This window comes from Opisthocomus hoazin, chromosome Z (genome assembly GCF_030867145.1).
Source record: "Opisthocomus hoazin isolate bOpiHoa1 chromosome Z, bOpiHoa1.hap1, whole genome shotgun sequence".
NCBI lineage: Eukaryota > Metazoa > Chordata > Aves > Opisthocomiformes > Opisthocomidae > Opisthocomus > Opisthocomus hoazin.
The window spans coordinates 76,807,142-76,822,764 of NC_134454.1; the positions used below are offsets into that span (position 1 = coordinate 76,807,142).

The 15,623-nt window shown below is 39.1% G+C and overlaps 1 protein-coding gene across 2 annotated transcripts in view; it reads left to right on the forward strand.

Moving 5' to 3' along the window:
• The window catches only part of LMBRD2 (LMBR1 domain containing 2), a 45,056-nt gene extending 29,912 nt beyond the window's left edge, over positions 1-15,144 (forward strand). For both annotated transcript variants that reach the window (XM_075410803.1, XM_075410804.1), the window contains exons 14-18: positions 1,848-1,951; positions 3,056-3,102; positions 7,374-7,476; positions 8,728-8,857; positions 10,777-15,144. In XM_075410803.1, the coding sequence (XP_075266918.1) occupies positions 1,848-1,951; positions 3,056-3,102; positions 7,374-7,476; positions 8,728-8,857; positions 10,777-10,837 (445 nt within the window). In that variant the 3' untranslated portion in view covers positions 10,838-15,144. The remainder of the gene's footprint in view (positions 1-1,847; positions 1,952-3,055; positions 3,103-7,373; positions 7,477-8,727; positions 8,858-10,776) is intronic.
• The last annotated feature ends 479 nt before the right edge of the window (positions 15,145-15,623 follow it).

Here is a 15,623-nt window from a genome sequence, read left to right on the forward strand (position 1 = left end):
GGGTTGTTCCTCCCCAGGTGCAGGACCCTGCACTTGCCCTTGTTGAATTTCATCAGGTTCCTCTCCGCCCAACTCTCCAGCCTGTCCAGGTCACACTGAATGGCAGCACAGCCTTGTGGCTTATGCACCACTCCTCCCAGTTTTGTGTCATCAGCAAACTTGCTGAGGGTACATTCTAACTCTTCATCCAGGTCATTGATGAACAAGCTGAATAAGACTGGTTCAAGTACTGAGCCCTGGGGGACCCTACTAGTTACAGGCCTCCAACTAGACTCTGTGCCACTAACGACAATGCTCTGAGTTCTGCCATTCAGCCAGTTCTCAATCCAACTCGCTGACCACTCATCCAGGCCACACTTCCTGAGCTTCCCTAGGAGGCCGTTATGGGAGAAAGTGTTGAAAGGCTTGCTGAAGTCTAGGTAGACAACAACCACGGCTCTCCCCTCATCTACCCAGCCAGTCACACCATCGTGGAAAGCTATCAGGTTGGTCAAGCATGATTTCCCCATAGTGAATCCATGCTGACTACTCCTGATAACCTTCTTTTCCTCCACTTGCTTGATGATGACCTCCAAGATGAGCTGCTCCATCGTCTTTCCCAGGATGGAGGTGAGGCTGACTGGTCTGTAGTTCCCTGGGTCCTCCTTCTTGCCCTTTTTGAAGACTGACGTGACACTGGCCTTTCTCCAGTCCTCAGGCACCTCTCCTGTCCTCCAGGACCTCTCAAAGATGATGGAGAGTGGCTCTGCAATGACATCTGCCAGCTCCCTCAGCACTCATGGGTGCATTCCATTGGGGCCCATGGATTTGTGGACGTCCAGATCGCTTAAGCGATCCCTCACACAGTCCTCCTCGACCAAGGGAAGGTCATCCTTGCTGCAGGCTTTCTCTCTTAATGCCAGGGCCAGGGATTCCTGAGGGCCTGCCTTGGCACTGAAGACTGAAGCAAAGAAGGCATTCAGTAACTCCGCCTTCTCTGTATCCTCTGTCACCAGGACACCCACCTCGTTCAGCAGCGGCCCCACATTATCCCTAGCCTTCCTTTTGCTGCTGATGTACTTGAAGAAGCTTTTCGTGTTGTCCTTGACATCCCTTGCCAGATTCAGTTCCAGATGGACCTTGACCTTCCGTGTTGCATCCCTGCATGCTCTGACAACGTTCCTGTACTCTTCCCAAGTGGCCTGTCCCTCTTTCTACATTCTATGGGCCTTTTTCTTCCACCTGAGCTCCGCTAGAAGCTCCTTGCTCATCTATGTGGATCTCCTGCCTCCTTCTCCAGATTTCTTGCTCAGGGGGATGCACCAATCCTGAGCATGGAGGAACTGATGTTTAAACGACAACCAGCTCTCTTGGACCTCCCTGCCTTCTAGAGCCCTCACCCATGGGATTCCTCCAAGTAGCTCCTTGAAGAATCACAGAATCACAGAATAGTAGGGGTTGGAAGGGACCTCTGTGGGTCATCTAGTCCAACCCTCCTGCTGAAGCAGGGTCACCTACAGCAGGCAAATCCTTGAGATATCATAGGTATAAATGCTGTTATATCTGAGAACGTTTCAAGCAATTGTCTTAGCTTAATTCATTTGCACTGCTCTCAGAGTGTAAACAGTTTTATCTTTCTAATTGAAAAGGATTATTCCATTGCTTTCAGTTGGATTTAGGAATGTGTTGCTGCTCTGAATTTTCTGATTTCTCAGCCACTATAATAATCTGTCTTTTCTACTATACTGCTTTTTTACTTGAATTGTCCAGAAATTTCTGAAAAATCTAGTTTGTTTTGCATTGTAACGTATCTGAATTATTCATTTTAAGTTAACAAAGGAAATTGCTTGTCCTTCTGCTTTTACCAGTTTAGGAACTCGTTGTTTGAATCTTTTGGGATTCCAGCAGTTCATGGGGGATAGCGAAATGACCTCTGATTTGATTGATGAAGGAAAAGAGCTAATCAGAAGAGGTAGGTTAGATTGTCTGTCCTAGTCTTCCTACAACATATAGTAAGTTGCTAAGTTAAACTTGTCTGAAATGTTGCACAAAAAAAAAACATACAGCTTGTCAATAATTGGAGAACTGTACTGAGGCAGTCTGCCGCACAGAATGCAGCAGACTTAGAGCATTGTGGTTGCTGTATAAATAGCGCTGGATTTCATTGACGTCTGAAGTGATCAGTTCTACTCATCCAGTATCTGAATTTTAGGTATTTCTAAATATTTCACAGTTCCTTGAAGTGGTGCTCCTCTGAAGTCATGACTGATCTAATAATACCTGAGGAGGTGCTTGTGTAATCTGTAATAAAGGATGATTAGCACTGAAATTGTCTTTATCATCAACAAACTCATTTTAATCTTTCTTTGTGTAAGTGTGTTGGTTGAGCTGCCAAAATTCTGTCATTTCCTGTAGGATCTTTTGCTGTTTCAACTAACTGTGTTTTATCACAGAAAGCATGTTGCTCTGTAGAGCTGTAATTATCTGCTGTTTTGGAGATCTTTTCATTTTTTAATGTTAATTTTTGTTCACAGTGTTTCTTGAAAGCTGTTAGAAGCTGTTGTCATTGTTGAGTAAATGTTTAGAATCTCTGGCTACAATGTTATATTATGGAATACTTTTATTCTCCTTTCATAGTTTATGAAAAACAAAACGTGTATTTACCTGGAGTAGTAGTATTTTTTTGTTTGAGAAGAGGAATGTCTCTTATTCCCGTAAAGAGGTTACTATTGCTTTGATACTGTGATGTTACACTTCCAGCTATATAGCAGATATAGAACAAGTTTCTTAATGTCATACTTTTTCCAACTATTTCTAAGAGGGGTTTTTTTGCTTTGCCAGCTGGTATCCAAATGTTATGCCTTGACTCAGGATACCATCATGATGATTTCATTTTAATGGGAAACTCCGTAATGATAGACAAGCAGATTTGTCTCTTGTGTATTTGTAATTGTATGAGCCATCTATTTCAATAAGAATCTTTGATAGTTAACTTTGGATTTTCATTGTTTGTTTAAAAAATATTGATAATGATTTTTCTTGTATGGAGCTCAGACAATTATTTTTTTATTTATAGAGAAAAGAAAACGACAAAGGCAGGAAGAAGGTGAAAACAGAAGACGGGTATGAGATTGTTTTAGCTAATTATAGTATTAATATACTGCAATATCTGATAGGGTTTGCCATTGGTATTTAATTCAGTATGATCTATTTCACAAAAAAAAAGTCCCCAATATTTGATGGAATCAGTTTAAGCTTGAAGAAGTCTTGGCTAGTGGGAAAAAAAAAAATCATTTGATTTTTAAAGTATAAGAGGGTGATTGTGGTCACACTACTTTGACACTTTTGTTACTCTTTGTATTGTGAGCATGGTGTATTCCAATAGGTGTAACAAGCTTTAAAAAGGGTCTGGATATCTAGGACGCAGAATAATTTGAAAAGGCTTTTTATTAGACTCTTTGGTTGGTACTGCTCTGCTTGAAATAACTGCAGTTGCAGTGTCATCATATTCACTGAAATGGGGATGGTATGCTCCTCCCAAACATACCCGTTGCTTTGTGTGCTCATTGGAAAGCAGTTGGCACAGATACTTTTTCAGAGGAGTGAATAACATTGAAGACAAAATTAATAATGTTACCACTGAGTAACAAACAGAATATTTGATTCAAATCATACTTTGAGTTTATACTGAAGGTCAGTGAAGGCAGACAATCCAAATAAAAAATAATTCAAGCAGCTTAATTTTAAGAAGCTGCGGTTAACTATAGCTTTAGTTTTTCATTATTTTATAACATTTGGAATTCAATATAGACAGTCACAATCAAAGAGATAAATCAAAAAGATGCGTGCAAAAAATGAACTGACTAAAGGAAGGGTAAAATACTGTCTGCAGAAAGAGAAGATAATACTGGTACTAAAACATATTGGCTTTTGAAGCTCAGGGATACTTTAATTCTGCGTAGGCCTTTCTTCTGATCGTCTCCCCCATCTCATAATTTTAGAACTTGAGCTTATTGTGAAACAAAATAGTAGCAAATACATGATGCATTTTATATACACTAAAATGATCTGACATTAAGCAATAATTTTTAGTTCAACAGGAAACTCAATTTCAGATGTTAACTGTTTTTTCAGTTTGCATTAAATAATGTAGCACATTCATTCTCGGAACTTTTGGGGCTTTTGAGAGTTATTTTTTACTGCGTTGTGATTAAGTGTTTGATCTTTCTGCAGTTTAGAACTGGAACATGTGGCATAAATTAGCACAGTAACTTTGAGTACATGAGTTTTACCAGTCCATAATCTAGGATCTAGTTATGAATCTGAAACATATGAAAGTTTTTAGAGCAATTGGAAAAGTTTCTGTTGAGACTAACAGAGAAGGACTGGTGGGAGATGTGGTGGTCGGATGCCGTCTTGGGCTTAGTGACCATGAAATTAGTTCTCACTTCATGGTGAAGTAAAGAGGGGAGCCAGCAAAACCACCACCATGGACTTTTGGAGGGCAGACTTTGGTCTGTCTAGGATGCTGGTTGAGAGGGTCCCTTGGGAGAGAGTGCTAAAGGACAAAAGGGTCCAGGCTGGCCGGACATTCTTGAGTAAGGAAGTCTTAAAGGCACAGGGGCAGGCTGTTGCCATGTGCTGCAAGACAAACCGATGGGGAAGGCAACCGGCCTGGCTGAACAGGGGGCTCTTGGTAGGACTCAGGACAAAAAGGAGGGTCTACCACCTATGGAAGAAAGGACAGGTGACTCAGGAGGAGTACAGAGATCTCGTTAGGTTGTGCAGAGAGGAACTTAGAAAGGCAAAAGCCTAGCTAGAGCTCAGGCTGGCCACTGTTGTAAGGGACAACAAAAAATGTTTTTACAAATACATCCACAGCAAAAAGAGGGCCAAGGAAAAGCTCCATCCCTTATGGGATGCAGGGGGGAATATTGCCACCAGGGGTGTGGAAAAGGCTGAGATACGTAATCACAGAATCACAGAATGGTAGGGGTTGGAAGGGACCTCTGTGGGTCATCTAGTTCAACCACCCCCCTGCCAAAGCAGGGTCACCTAGAACAGGCTGCACAGGACCTTTTCCAGGCGGGTCTTCAATATCTCCAGGGAAGGAGAATCCACAATCTCTCTGGGCAACCTGTTCCAGTGCCCCGTCACCCTCAGAGTGAAGAAGTTGTTCCTCAAGTGCCTTCTTTGCCTCAATCTTTAATGGTCAGACTGGTTATTCCCAGGATACTCAGCCCTCAGTGCTGGAAGATAGGGAAGCAGAGCAGAATAAACCTCCCATAATCCAGGAGGAAGCAGTTAACAACCTGCTATGCCACCTGGACACTCACAAGTCCATGAGGCCAGACAGGATCCACCCAAGAGTGCTGAGGGAGCTGGCAGAGGAGCTGGCCAAGCCACTCTCCATCATCTATCAGCAGTCCTGGTTAACAGTGGAGGTTCCAGATGACTGAAGGATCGCCAGTGTAACACCCATCTACAAGAAGGGCAGAAGGAGGATCCAGGGAACCACAAGGCCTGTCAGCCTGACCTCGGTTCTGGGGAAGAGTATGGAGCGATTCATCCTGAGTGCGCTCACTGGGCATGTGAAGGACAACCAGCGGATCAGGCCCAGCCAGCATGGGTTCATGAAAGGCAGGTGCTGCTTCACCAACCTGATCTCCTTCTATGACCAGGTGACACGCCTAGTGGATGCGGGAAAGGCTGTGGATGTTGTCTACCCGAACTTTTCGTATGGCCTTGACACTGTTCCCCACAGCATCTTCCTGGAGAAACTGGCTGCCCATGGTTTGGATGGGTGTACGCTTCACTGAGCAAGGAACTGACTGGAAGACCGAGCACAGAGAGTGGTGGCGAATGGAGTTAAATCCAGCTGGTGGTCGGTCACCAGTGGTGTCCCCCAGGGCTCAGTGTTGGGTCCAGTCATGTTTAACATCTTTATCAATGGTCTGGATGAGGGGATTGAGTGTTCCCTCAGTAAATTTGCAGATGACACCAAGCTGGACGGGAGTGTCAGTCGCCTCGAGGGTAGGACGTGCTCTCCAGAGGGATCTGGACAGGCTGGATTGATGGGCTGAGGCCAACTGTCTGAGGTTCAACAAGGCCAAGTGCCGGGTTCTGACCTTGGGTTGCAACAACCCCATGCAATGCTACAGGCTTGGGGAGGAGAGGCTGGAAAGCTGCCCGGCAGAAAAGGACCTGGGGGTGCTGGTCGACAGCCGGCTGAACAGGAGCCAGCAGTGTGCCCAGGTGGCCAAGAAGGCAAATGGCATCCTGGCTTGTATCAGGAATAGTGTGGCCAGCAGGAGTAGGGAGGTGATCGTGCCCCTGTACTTGGCACTGGTGAGGCCGCACCTCAAGTACTGTGTTAGCTTTGGGCCTCTCACTACAAGCAGGACATTGAGGTGCTGGAACGCAATGGGGCTGGTGAAAAGTCTAGAGAACAAGTCTTATGAGGAGTGGCTGAGGGAGCTGGGGCTGTTTAGTCTGGAGAAGAGGAGGCTGAGGGGGGACCTTATTGCTCTCTGCAACTACCTGAAAAGAGGTTGTAGTGAGGTGGGTGTTGGTCTGTTCTCCCAGGTAACTAGTGATGAGAGGCAATGGCCTCCAGTTGCGTCAGGGGAGGTTTAGATTGGATATTAGGAAAAATTTCTTTACTGAAAGAGTGGTCAGGCATTGGAACAGGCTGCCCAGGGAGGTGGTGGAGTCACCATCTCTGGAGGTGTTCGAAAAACATGTAGATGTGGCACTTCGGGCCATGGTTTAGTAGGAATGGTGGTGTTGGGGTGACAGTTGGACCTGATGAGCATAGAGGTCTTTTCCAACCTATGATTCTATGATTCTGTGACATGAAGTTGTCTCCTAATAAATGCGTGAGAAATTTTCTTGTTTAATATTTCATTATACTTCATACTAAAATGTTTATGTACTACAACATGATGGAATGGAAACACAACAGAACAATAAGCTTAGTAAACACAGACTGTCCAGGTGGTTTTTTTGTGGCATTTGCGTCTGGTTATTTTTTCATTCTACCACTAGATGGAAGCAGAAATCAAAAAAAGCAACATTCCCACCGTGACTTGGAGTGTTGAGTGAACTTTGAGTGCAGATTTAATGTGTAGTTTGTTTTCTGCAAGTGTTTTTTCAAAAGAACAGTTATGGTAAACGATTTAGTGAAAAGATATATCTTAGGTTTAAAACAAATCAAAAATTCTTCCTGTATCAAGCTGCTGAACAGGGACATTTTAAAAGTATTACTTTAGTAAGTCTGATGTGGTTGACCAATTAGCTCTAAATTGTGGATCTGGAATATTTCTTGATCCTACATCTGCTTTTGTGGTGTTGATTTTTCCTGGAAGCTTTTTCTTTTCTGGTCTGTTTTCCAGGAATGGAAGGAACGGTATGGAAATAGAGACGATTCCACTAGAAACAGAGTTGTCCACACAGACCAAAAAGAATCCAGCTTCTCAGAGACCAGTACCAATAGACGTAAGCTTTGTGGGTTTTGGGACGAGTTTGTTTTGTTTTGTTTAATATCTTGTCTGCACAACACTGGCTGTGTATGTAGCTTCGAATATATTCCTTTTTGTCTTAGATGATGTGCTGATTTGTTCCCTGCTGTGGGACAGTGCTATCTTGCTCATGAAAGACACTTGAAAAGAGTACTGTGTTTCTTCACATCTTCAGCACTTCAGCTGGTTGAGATTGGAGATTTTGGCTAGTCTCAATTACTTGGTCTTCTTATGGGACATATGATGGTTGCAGTTAGAGTAGCAGTTGTCAACAAAGAGACTCTGTTTAGGATATGTCTTGAGATTGGGAGTTTTAAATCTTAAAATTTACCTCTTCTAGTTGCGAATGAAGTCTTTCAGACTGGGATAATGGAACAGTCAGATAGATGACCAACAAATGTAAAGCCGATAACACATAACATCAGTGTATACAGGTTCATTTAATAACATCTGTTAGCAAAAAAACCTTTTTTGTGGATGCTTTAAATTTCCAAAAAGTTTATTCGTCACAGTGTTTTTTCTGTATTTTGTGTGCTTTTGTAAGCTGTGAACAAGTAAGAAATTAAACTGAAAGAAGAAGGAAAAAGGAGAAGGAGCAGGGAAGCTTTGAATATGCTTTTGAGACAACTCTGGTAGATTTTCCCCTCCTCTTTAGAAATATGGATACCGAGATTTTCAATGATAGACTAACTGAAATTATACAAAATTACATTTTAATGTTAATCATGTAAATATGTAGCATTCCAGTACCAAAACAAGCTATAGGTACTAGCCTAATGACGGTGGCAGAGTGAACTGCAAAACAGCTATATTTAGTTAATTCATGAGATTGCCTCTTTAAAAACAAACAAAACCAAACCAAAAATGCTCCAGCTAGCTTAGTTAAAGTGGGAAGTTGGGAAGACAAACAGGTGTTTGATTGATATAGAAATAAAGTTAGCATATAACTTCTCATTTCTTTGACTCTTTGCAAAGTAGATCTGATCCTACTTGAGGGGTGAAAGAAAAATTGTAGTTACATTGCTATGGAGATAGAAGAAGGAAATATTACAAATTTGAATGTGTAGCCAGGTTTGGATTATTATTGAATCTACTCTAAATCATCGCATTTACACTTTGGATGAGATAATAGCTTATTATTGTTATGGTCTTTTAAGTTTAATGTCTACAAACGCTCCAAGGTGTTCACAGAGCAAATGAGTGTCTTTATTTCCTTTTACCTATTCAGCACTATCAAAGTATACCCGATCAAATGGTAGGACCGAAAGAGATAGAATAGAACTCCTCCAGGATGCAGAACCTTTGGATTTTAACGCAGACTCAGTTAATGATGACCCTCTTGAATCGGACTCGGGAAGGTGAGGAATTTTCTGAGTTATTTACAATTAAAAGGTGCTAATGTCTTCTGTCTTCTGACCTGTAACAGCTATATCAGATGGTTTCATAGTAATAGTTTTGTAAATAAAATGTATGATTTCACCCAGCTCTTCTTTCTTCCTTGTCCCGGTGATATGGGAATTGTTTTAAAATCAATTGAAACCTGAAGGTTTTTCAGTTTTCTAGAAATGTCTGAGTAAGATTTGAGTTTAATATAATTTTGTATATTGGCATAATCTGAAGAATACTGCATATAAAACCAGAAAACTGGAGAATGATCTGCATATGTACAATATAAAGTTTTCTCTGATTTCCTAGAAGACTTTAGACAGCTCGCTTGATTTCCTTGTATAAAAACCATCATAAAGGGCTACAAGAAAGAAAACTGAATATCACAGGACCAGTAGTTGCAGGAATTCACCTGGGGATCAGATCTTAGAACTACTGGAGTAAATTAAAGTCTGAACTTACTGAACAAAAGGTCCTAGACTACACAGTGTAGCTCTGTCTGTAATAGAGAATTCTGTGATTCTGTGGGTGTCACTGCAACACCAAATTTCCGTAGTCGTGAAGTAAGAGTACCTTGCATAACTACTAAGCTCTGTTCATATTTCAGAAACATGTAATACATTTTATGGGTGCTTTTTTAATCTAGGTAGTTATGATGTAGAACCATTTAATAATAAAGAATTTAAAATTCCTTTATAAAAATGTATAGTTTACGTTATTTTTCAGCTAAAACTAGCATACCCAATCCAATAAAAAAGCATGAACTGTTTCAGTTGACTTACACCTATAATGCCAACAAATCGATAAATGCCTGTTCAAAAACATGAAAGAATGCCGTTAAATGACACTGACAGGTTTTAGACTGATTCAGCAGTGTTAGTATGTATTAACAACTAACCTTTCTAGTCTAATGTCACCACATTTCAGAAGTTGGTTCTTTTTAAGCACAAGAGTTTAAAGAGCTAGCCTCACAGTTCTGTCAGCTGTTGGCTTCAATACAGTGCGAAAGGGATAATAGTCTACAAAAACAGGAATATGCATATATAATTCTTTTGGGGCAAATAATTTTGAAGTACAGTATCTGAAGTCTTCCAGCACCTATACGGACTTTGCAGAGTGGAACATTCTGAACTTTTCCTTTAAAAAGAAAATCTGGAGCCACAGAGGTTAGTTGAGCTTTCCTTATTTCATAGAGGTAATAAATCAAGAATAATTGCATATGAAATTCCAATTCACTTAAAAATAGCTTATGAAATACTGATTTTTAAAATTGTAGTTACTGCAATAGTTACAAACATTCTAGAGCAGTAAGAGCACTAGGGACACTATGTTCTGGCTTTGTGTCTGTTCAGATTTTGGGTAGGTACTGTGGAGAAGGAGGTACACTGTGCTGGCATTGAAACTTACAGTGCTTTTAAAATGTTTTTGAAATATATTTGACCAACAATTTGTGAAGCTTCTTTTTTCCCACTATGTATGCAGCCATTTGTTTTCAGTATCTTTAATACTGTTTTTCTCCTAGGAATACCCAATGAGATGTTCTGTTAATCAACCAAACTACTTTTGGATGTCATCCTTTGTTTGTTTGTTTGATTTAAAAAAAGAAAAAAGTGTTCTATTCAACAGAAACATTCAGCTTGCTTCCTTTGTTTTGGGAAACAAGGTTCTTTAAGACTGCCAGTATTGTTATCACTGTTTTTCTTGATCACATGACATTTAACTTTGTGACTGCCTATCAGATTCTCAGGGAAACAGTAATTCAGTAGAACTTCAGATCTTATAACTCATTGACAACTAAGGAGTAAGAGTGCAATGAGAGCTATATGATTCCATCGGTCTTTATTTTTCTATCTCCTGTCATACTTTTTCATGTTTAAAAATGATTCTGCAGGTACCAGCCTGGTGGAAGATACCTGTCAATGTCTCGAAGCAAAATATTTGATGATGTCTAAGCTCCTCAAACCTAAAGAAAATTCAATGGAAATCTATTTCCTACTCATTGCTTGGCAAATAGTGTATTTATGATACATCACAGAACCAGAAGAGACCATTTGTGTTTAAAAAAAGAATATGAAGGAACAACTACTTTGGAAATGCACCTGTATGATAACTTCACTACTTAAGACAAGAATACGCTTCTTCTATTGTAAATATTGTTGCGCATCAGTGTGGGCTTTTGTGTCATGAATAAAAGGACAAAACAATTAAGTTAAAAGAGGGTAAACTTCATAAATATACCTAGGGCTCAACTTGAACTGTTTGTGGAAGGAATTTTTTTGGATTTTAACGGATGCTGTGAGAGCATCTTAATGCATCCGAAGTGCAGTTATATCAATTACTGTAGTAAACACTTTCTATAATTTTTCTATTTGAACTTTATGCCTAGTCCAAAATCTACTGGATTAAATTAAGGCTTCTTTTGGCTTCAGTGGTCTTTGAATCAGACCCTATATAAGCAGAAAAATTGAATGGCAGGCTGTTCTTCATAAAATAACATGTTCCAGTGTTCAAAGGGTAGCTACAAAGAAGATGGAGACTCCGTTTTCACAAGAAGGCACATGGAAGAGATAACAGGTAATGGGGACGAGTTACTTCTGGGGAGATTCTGATTGGACACAAGGAAAATTTTTCACAATGAGAACAATCAGCCATTGGAATAATCTCCCCAGGGAAAGCGGTGGATTCCCCAACACTGGACACTTTCAAGATTCGACTGGACAGGTGGCTGCGCCATCTTGTCTAGACCGTACTTCTGCCAAGAACGGTTGGACCAGATGATCCTTGAGGTCCCTTCCAGCCTGGTATTCTATGATTCAACGATTCTGTGAAGTTTGGCATAAATTTTGGAGCAAGGTGTAATGGTCAAGAAAGGCTATATTTTTTTTTTTCCAACATTATATGCAGATAAATGATTTTAGCATGTGTAAGTAGTTGAAATCAAATATGGACCAGAGTTTCACTGTCATATGAGCCTATGTGCAATAGCAAGAATACATTATCGAAGATACCATGTCTGCTTAAGATTTTTACAGTTGTAATGGTTGAAAATCTTGGCACACCAGTGTTTTTGTAACTGTAAAAGAAATATGATGTGAAAATTGAGTTAAATGCTGAAACATTGTAATTTGCACACACCTAAGGCACGGCTTCAAATTGTAGAGTTTTTTTAAAAGAAGGGAAATACATAGCATGGCTAGATAATGGTAAACGCTCTTAGGGTCCCAAATGCCCTGGTTGCATTATGTATCTGTTCTTAAGGTGCCTGTATTTTGCAGTAAGTTGTTTCAAAAAGAATAATGTTTATTCATTTGAATGCCATTCAAAAATGCCAATTATTAACAGCGTAAAACAGCTTCACATTAATTTCATTGGTGTAGATACATTTTTAAACCGTAGTTAATGGAATTAATTTTCAAATGTAATCATAAGGTAAAAGACGTGGTCAAATTCATGATGTCTTTGGAAATTTGATTAGTTTAAGAGGTTGCTTTATTGCAGTTTGTCTTAATTCTTTACCGCTTCGGGGTTTTCAGACGTGCTTGTTTCAAAGTTAAGTTGAAAACTGAAAAAGAACATGTTTCTATCGTAAATTGTTCATCATACTGAAAAAAACCAGACATCCCTTAGAGCACCTAAGACTGCGTTATTCTGAAACGTAGATTTTAATGGATGAGTTGTTCTACTGATTTTTAAAAATAGTCATTGTTTTCTGAAGTAATTGTTAATGGGAATCTAGCTACCTCCTGTGATTTTAGTACGTCGTGTGTTCTAACAGTAGTGGTGTTTGTAATATATTGATCTGCCTGTTTAAAAACACTGAATTGTTACTATGAAGGAGAAAAAGTACCCTATTTGTATAGAAATAATTATATTAATAAATTTGCAGACGTAAAAGAATCGTCAGATCTGTTCTTAGGTGAATACACTGAACAACAGCCATGCCCACATGTATGCAGGTTCATGCAATTTCCAGATTACCTCTAAGAGAGCACTTTTTTTAGTTTGGGTATTTAGAGTATTGTAAAAGCTTCATCAAAATCTTGTGGCTGTATCAGGGACTGAAAGTTGAGAAAATGAGACTCATTTTATTCAGGTTGTTCTTTAGCGACTTTATGTTAACACCTATTTAATTTATTTTAGAACTGCTTAGAAATGCTATCCTGAATTCAGCCTTATATGAAAGGGTTTGTATATCTGCTTGCATATCCAGCCACATGAATGGTCTTAGACTTGGTATTTCTATTTTTAAAATATGTGTCTCATTTAAATGCATTGGATGGTCCAGATCGAGTGATTTAAGATATGTAGATATGTAGCCTTGCATACCGTGCTTTTGGGAACTGAATGTTGGCATATTTGTTCTGTCAGTATATAGTTGTATTTACTTGCAGCTAAAGAATGTCAATTATGTACTTCTTTATTAATAATTTCACTTACTGAATTACTGAGCGCTTAGGGTATACTTCCATTTCATCATTTCTGCAGTTTCCTCTTCAGCTGTGAACACCAAAAAAACCTCAAAACTCCAAAAAACCCATCCAAGTTAAGTACAAATGTTTGAATATCTTCATGTCGAAGATTTAAACCAGTGAAAAGAATCCATGCAAATTGTGATGAACTTCAAAAAGTGGGAGTGAAAACAGTAGCTACTTTAATACTGTGTCCGTGCTGGATTTCTTAAAAAGTGTGGATAGCAAAAAGGTCTAGTCAAACTTAATAATTCTAATAGATATATAGTTCTTTTTTTTTCCAGATGTTTAAAAATATACATATTCTGATATCTATATTGGAAAATGAGTCCTCTGCACTCCGCTTAGGAAAGGTGCAGTTCTTAGCAGTGAAGTGAGGAAGTCTTTTTATGAGGGAAGGTAAAGGATAGGCAACTTCTAGCTGTGCTGATAGTGACGCTTTGGGCAAGCTGTGATATATTTTATTATATAGGTACGATAACAAGTTAAGAAACAGCAAACTTCATACTACTGTAACTACACTGCTGGAATTATGCCTTATTTTGCAATCAAGCACTTGTAAAATAAATTGTCATTAATAGTATTGATGGGAATGGCAGAAAGCTGCTATCTTTTCAATATTTATTCTTGCTATTTTAAAACATAACCATGACAATGATTTTTGCATATGAAGTATTAAAAAAGTGATTACTCTGATTTTCTGTAGTTATGATAATTTGTATTTTATTAAATTTATCTTGGAATACTGTAAATGTTATGTGAAAAATACAACATTTTGTTCCAGTTTTCATTATTGCTGTAATTATGTGCAATCTGAGGGGCATTTACAATACCAAATGGAGATCACTATGAAGGAAAACTTCTTATGGGGATACTTTAATCTGTTCATTACAGACAAATATGTGCATTATTAACAAAAACACTACTTAGGGTATATATTGTCTCCTAGCTTTTAGTTTAAAATTCAGAAAATGTTTAATTTTTTCAGAGCAAGTTATATGTGAATATTGTGAACTTTCTGAAACTTTTACATTCCTTTTCCCTAATGGGCTCTGCAGGAATGTGTAGGGCTTCATGGCAGTTCTCTGATATGAGCTGTGCCTCTAATGAAGTAGTCTAGTCTGAAGCTGAGACACTCCTACACCATTTAATTATGTTAACAGAAACTCAGTATTCCTAGCAAAAAAAGCACCTTGAACTACATCCCTTTCTAATACATTAATAGCTGTCATTGATTATGTTGCATAATATTGGGTATCTTTTGTTTCAGAAATATGGTAAGCCCAATCAGGTTTATTCTTTGTTTCTGTTAAAAAGCACTGGAATGTATTCCTCAGCATGCTTTTGGGGGGTGTGTGTGTGTTTTAGTTGTAATTGGCAAGCAATAATAATACAAAACTTCAGTTATTTCTTCAGGATAATATTATCGTATTTGATATATTCCTGTGAATTACAATAGTTTCAGAGTGATAGCTATCACTGTAGAAATTAATTAATTTCTATAGAAATACCTTATATTTCTATAGAGATATCTGAAATATAAGGGAATTAATTTGTAAGTATAGTTTTAGTAATAGAAGATTTTCATTCTCCAGTGTATATCAGTATAGGCTGTAGGAGTGCTGCTTATGGATAGACTATCTTCTTTTGCCTTATGATACAAGTATGTATGCATAATACCTTGTTTTGAAATTCACGGAGTTATAAGTTTTTCTCTGTAGCATTCTAAATTATTGTTGTATTGGATATATTTTTGAAATGTGTGTTAAAATAACCTAGTCAGAGTCAAGTTGGCATGAAATAAATAATTTCTGCAATATGTTTTCCTTGGTGTATTTTTGATATTCACACTTTTCTGAAGTGTTTTTGATAGTAATCTTTCAGAGAAATTTGACCTATTTCTTTTTTCCAGGTAGAAATTAAGTTTACTTTAGAGGACAATCCAACCTTGTTTTGGTCATCTTTTTACATCTTCCTTAAAGCGAATTAAAAAGGGAGATTGAGAAGAAGCTTGCGTACCTGGAGGTGTCATTGTTGGGGTCCGGAGAGGAGGCTTGGACCCACGCTTGGGGCCGGTACCTTTACTGACAGCTCACCCCAGCTGCATGAGCAGCTTCTGCGAGCTCCAGGAGGCGGAGAAGGGCAGCCAGGCCAGCTGAAACCGTACAGCCTGTGAGGACCCTGTGTGCTCCTGGGGCTGACTGGGCACTGGGTGTTTTTGTAAGGCGGAAGGTGGGGTGGAAGGTAGGGCTCCTTCACTTCCCTTTCT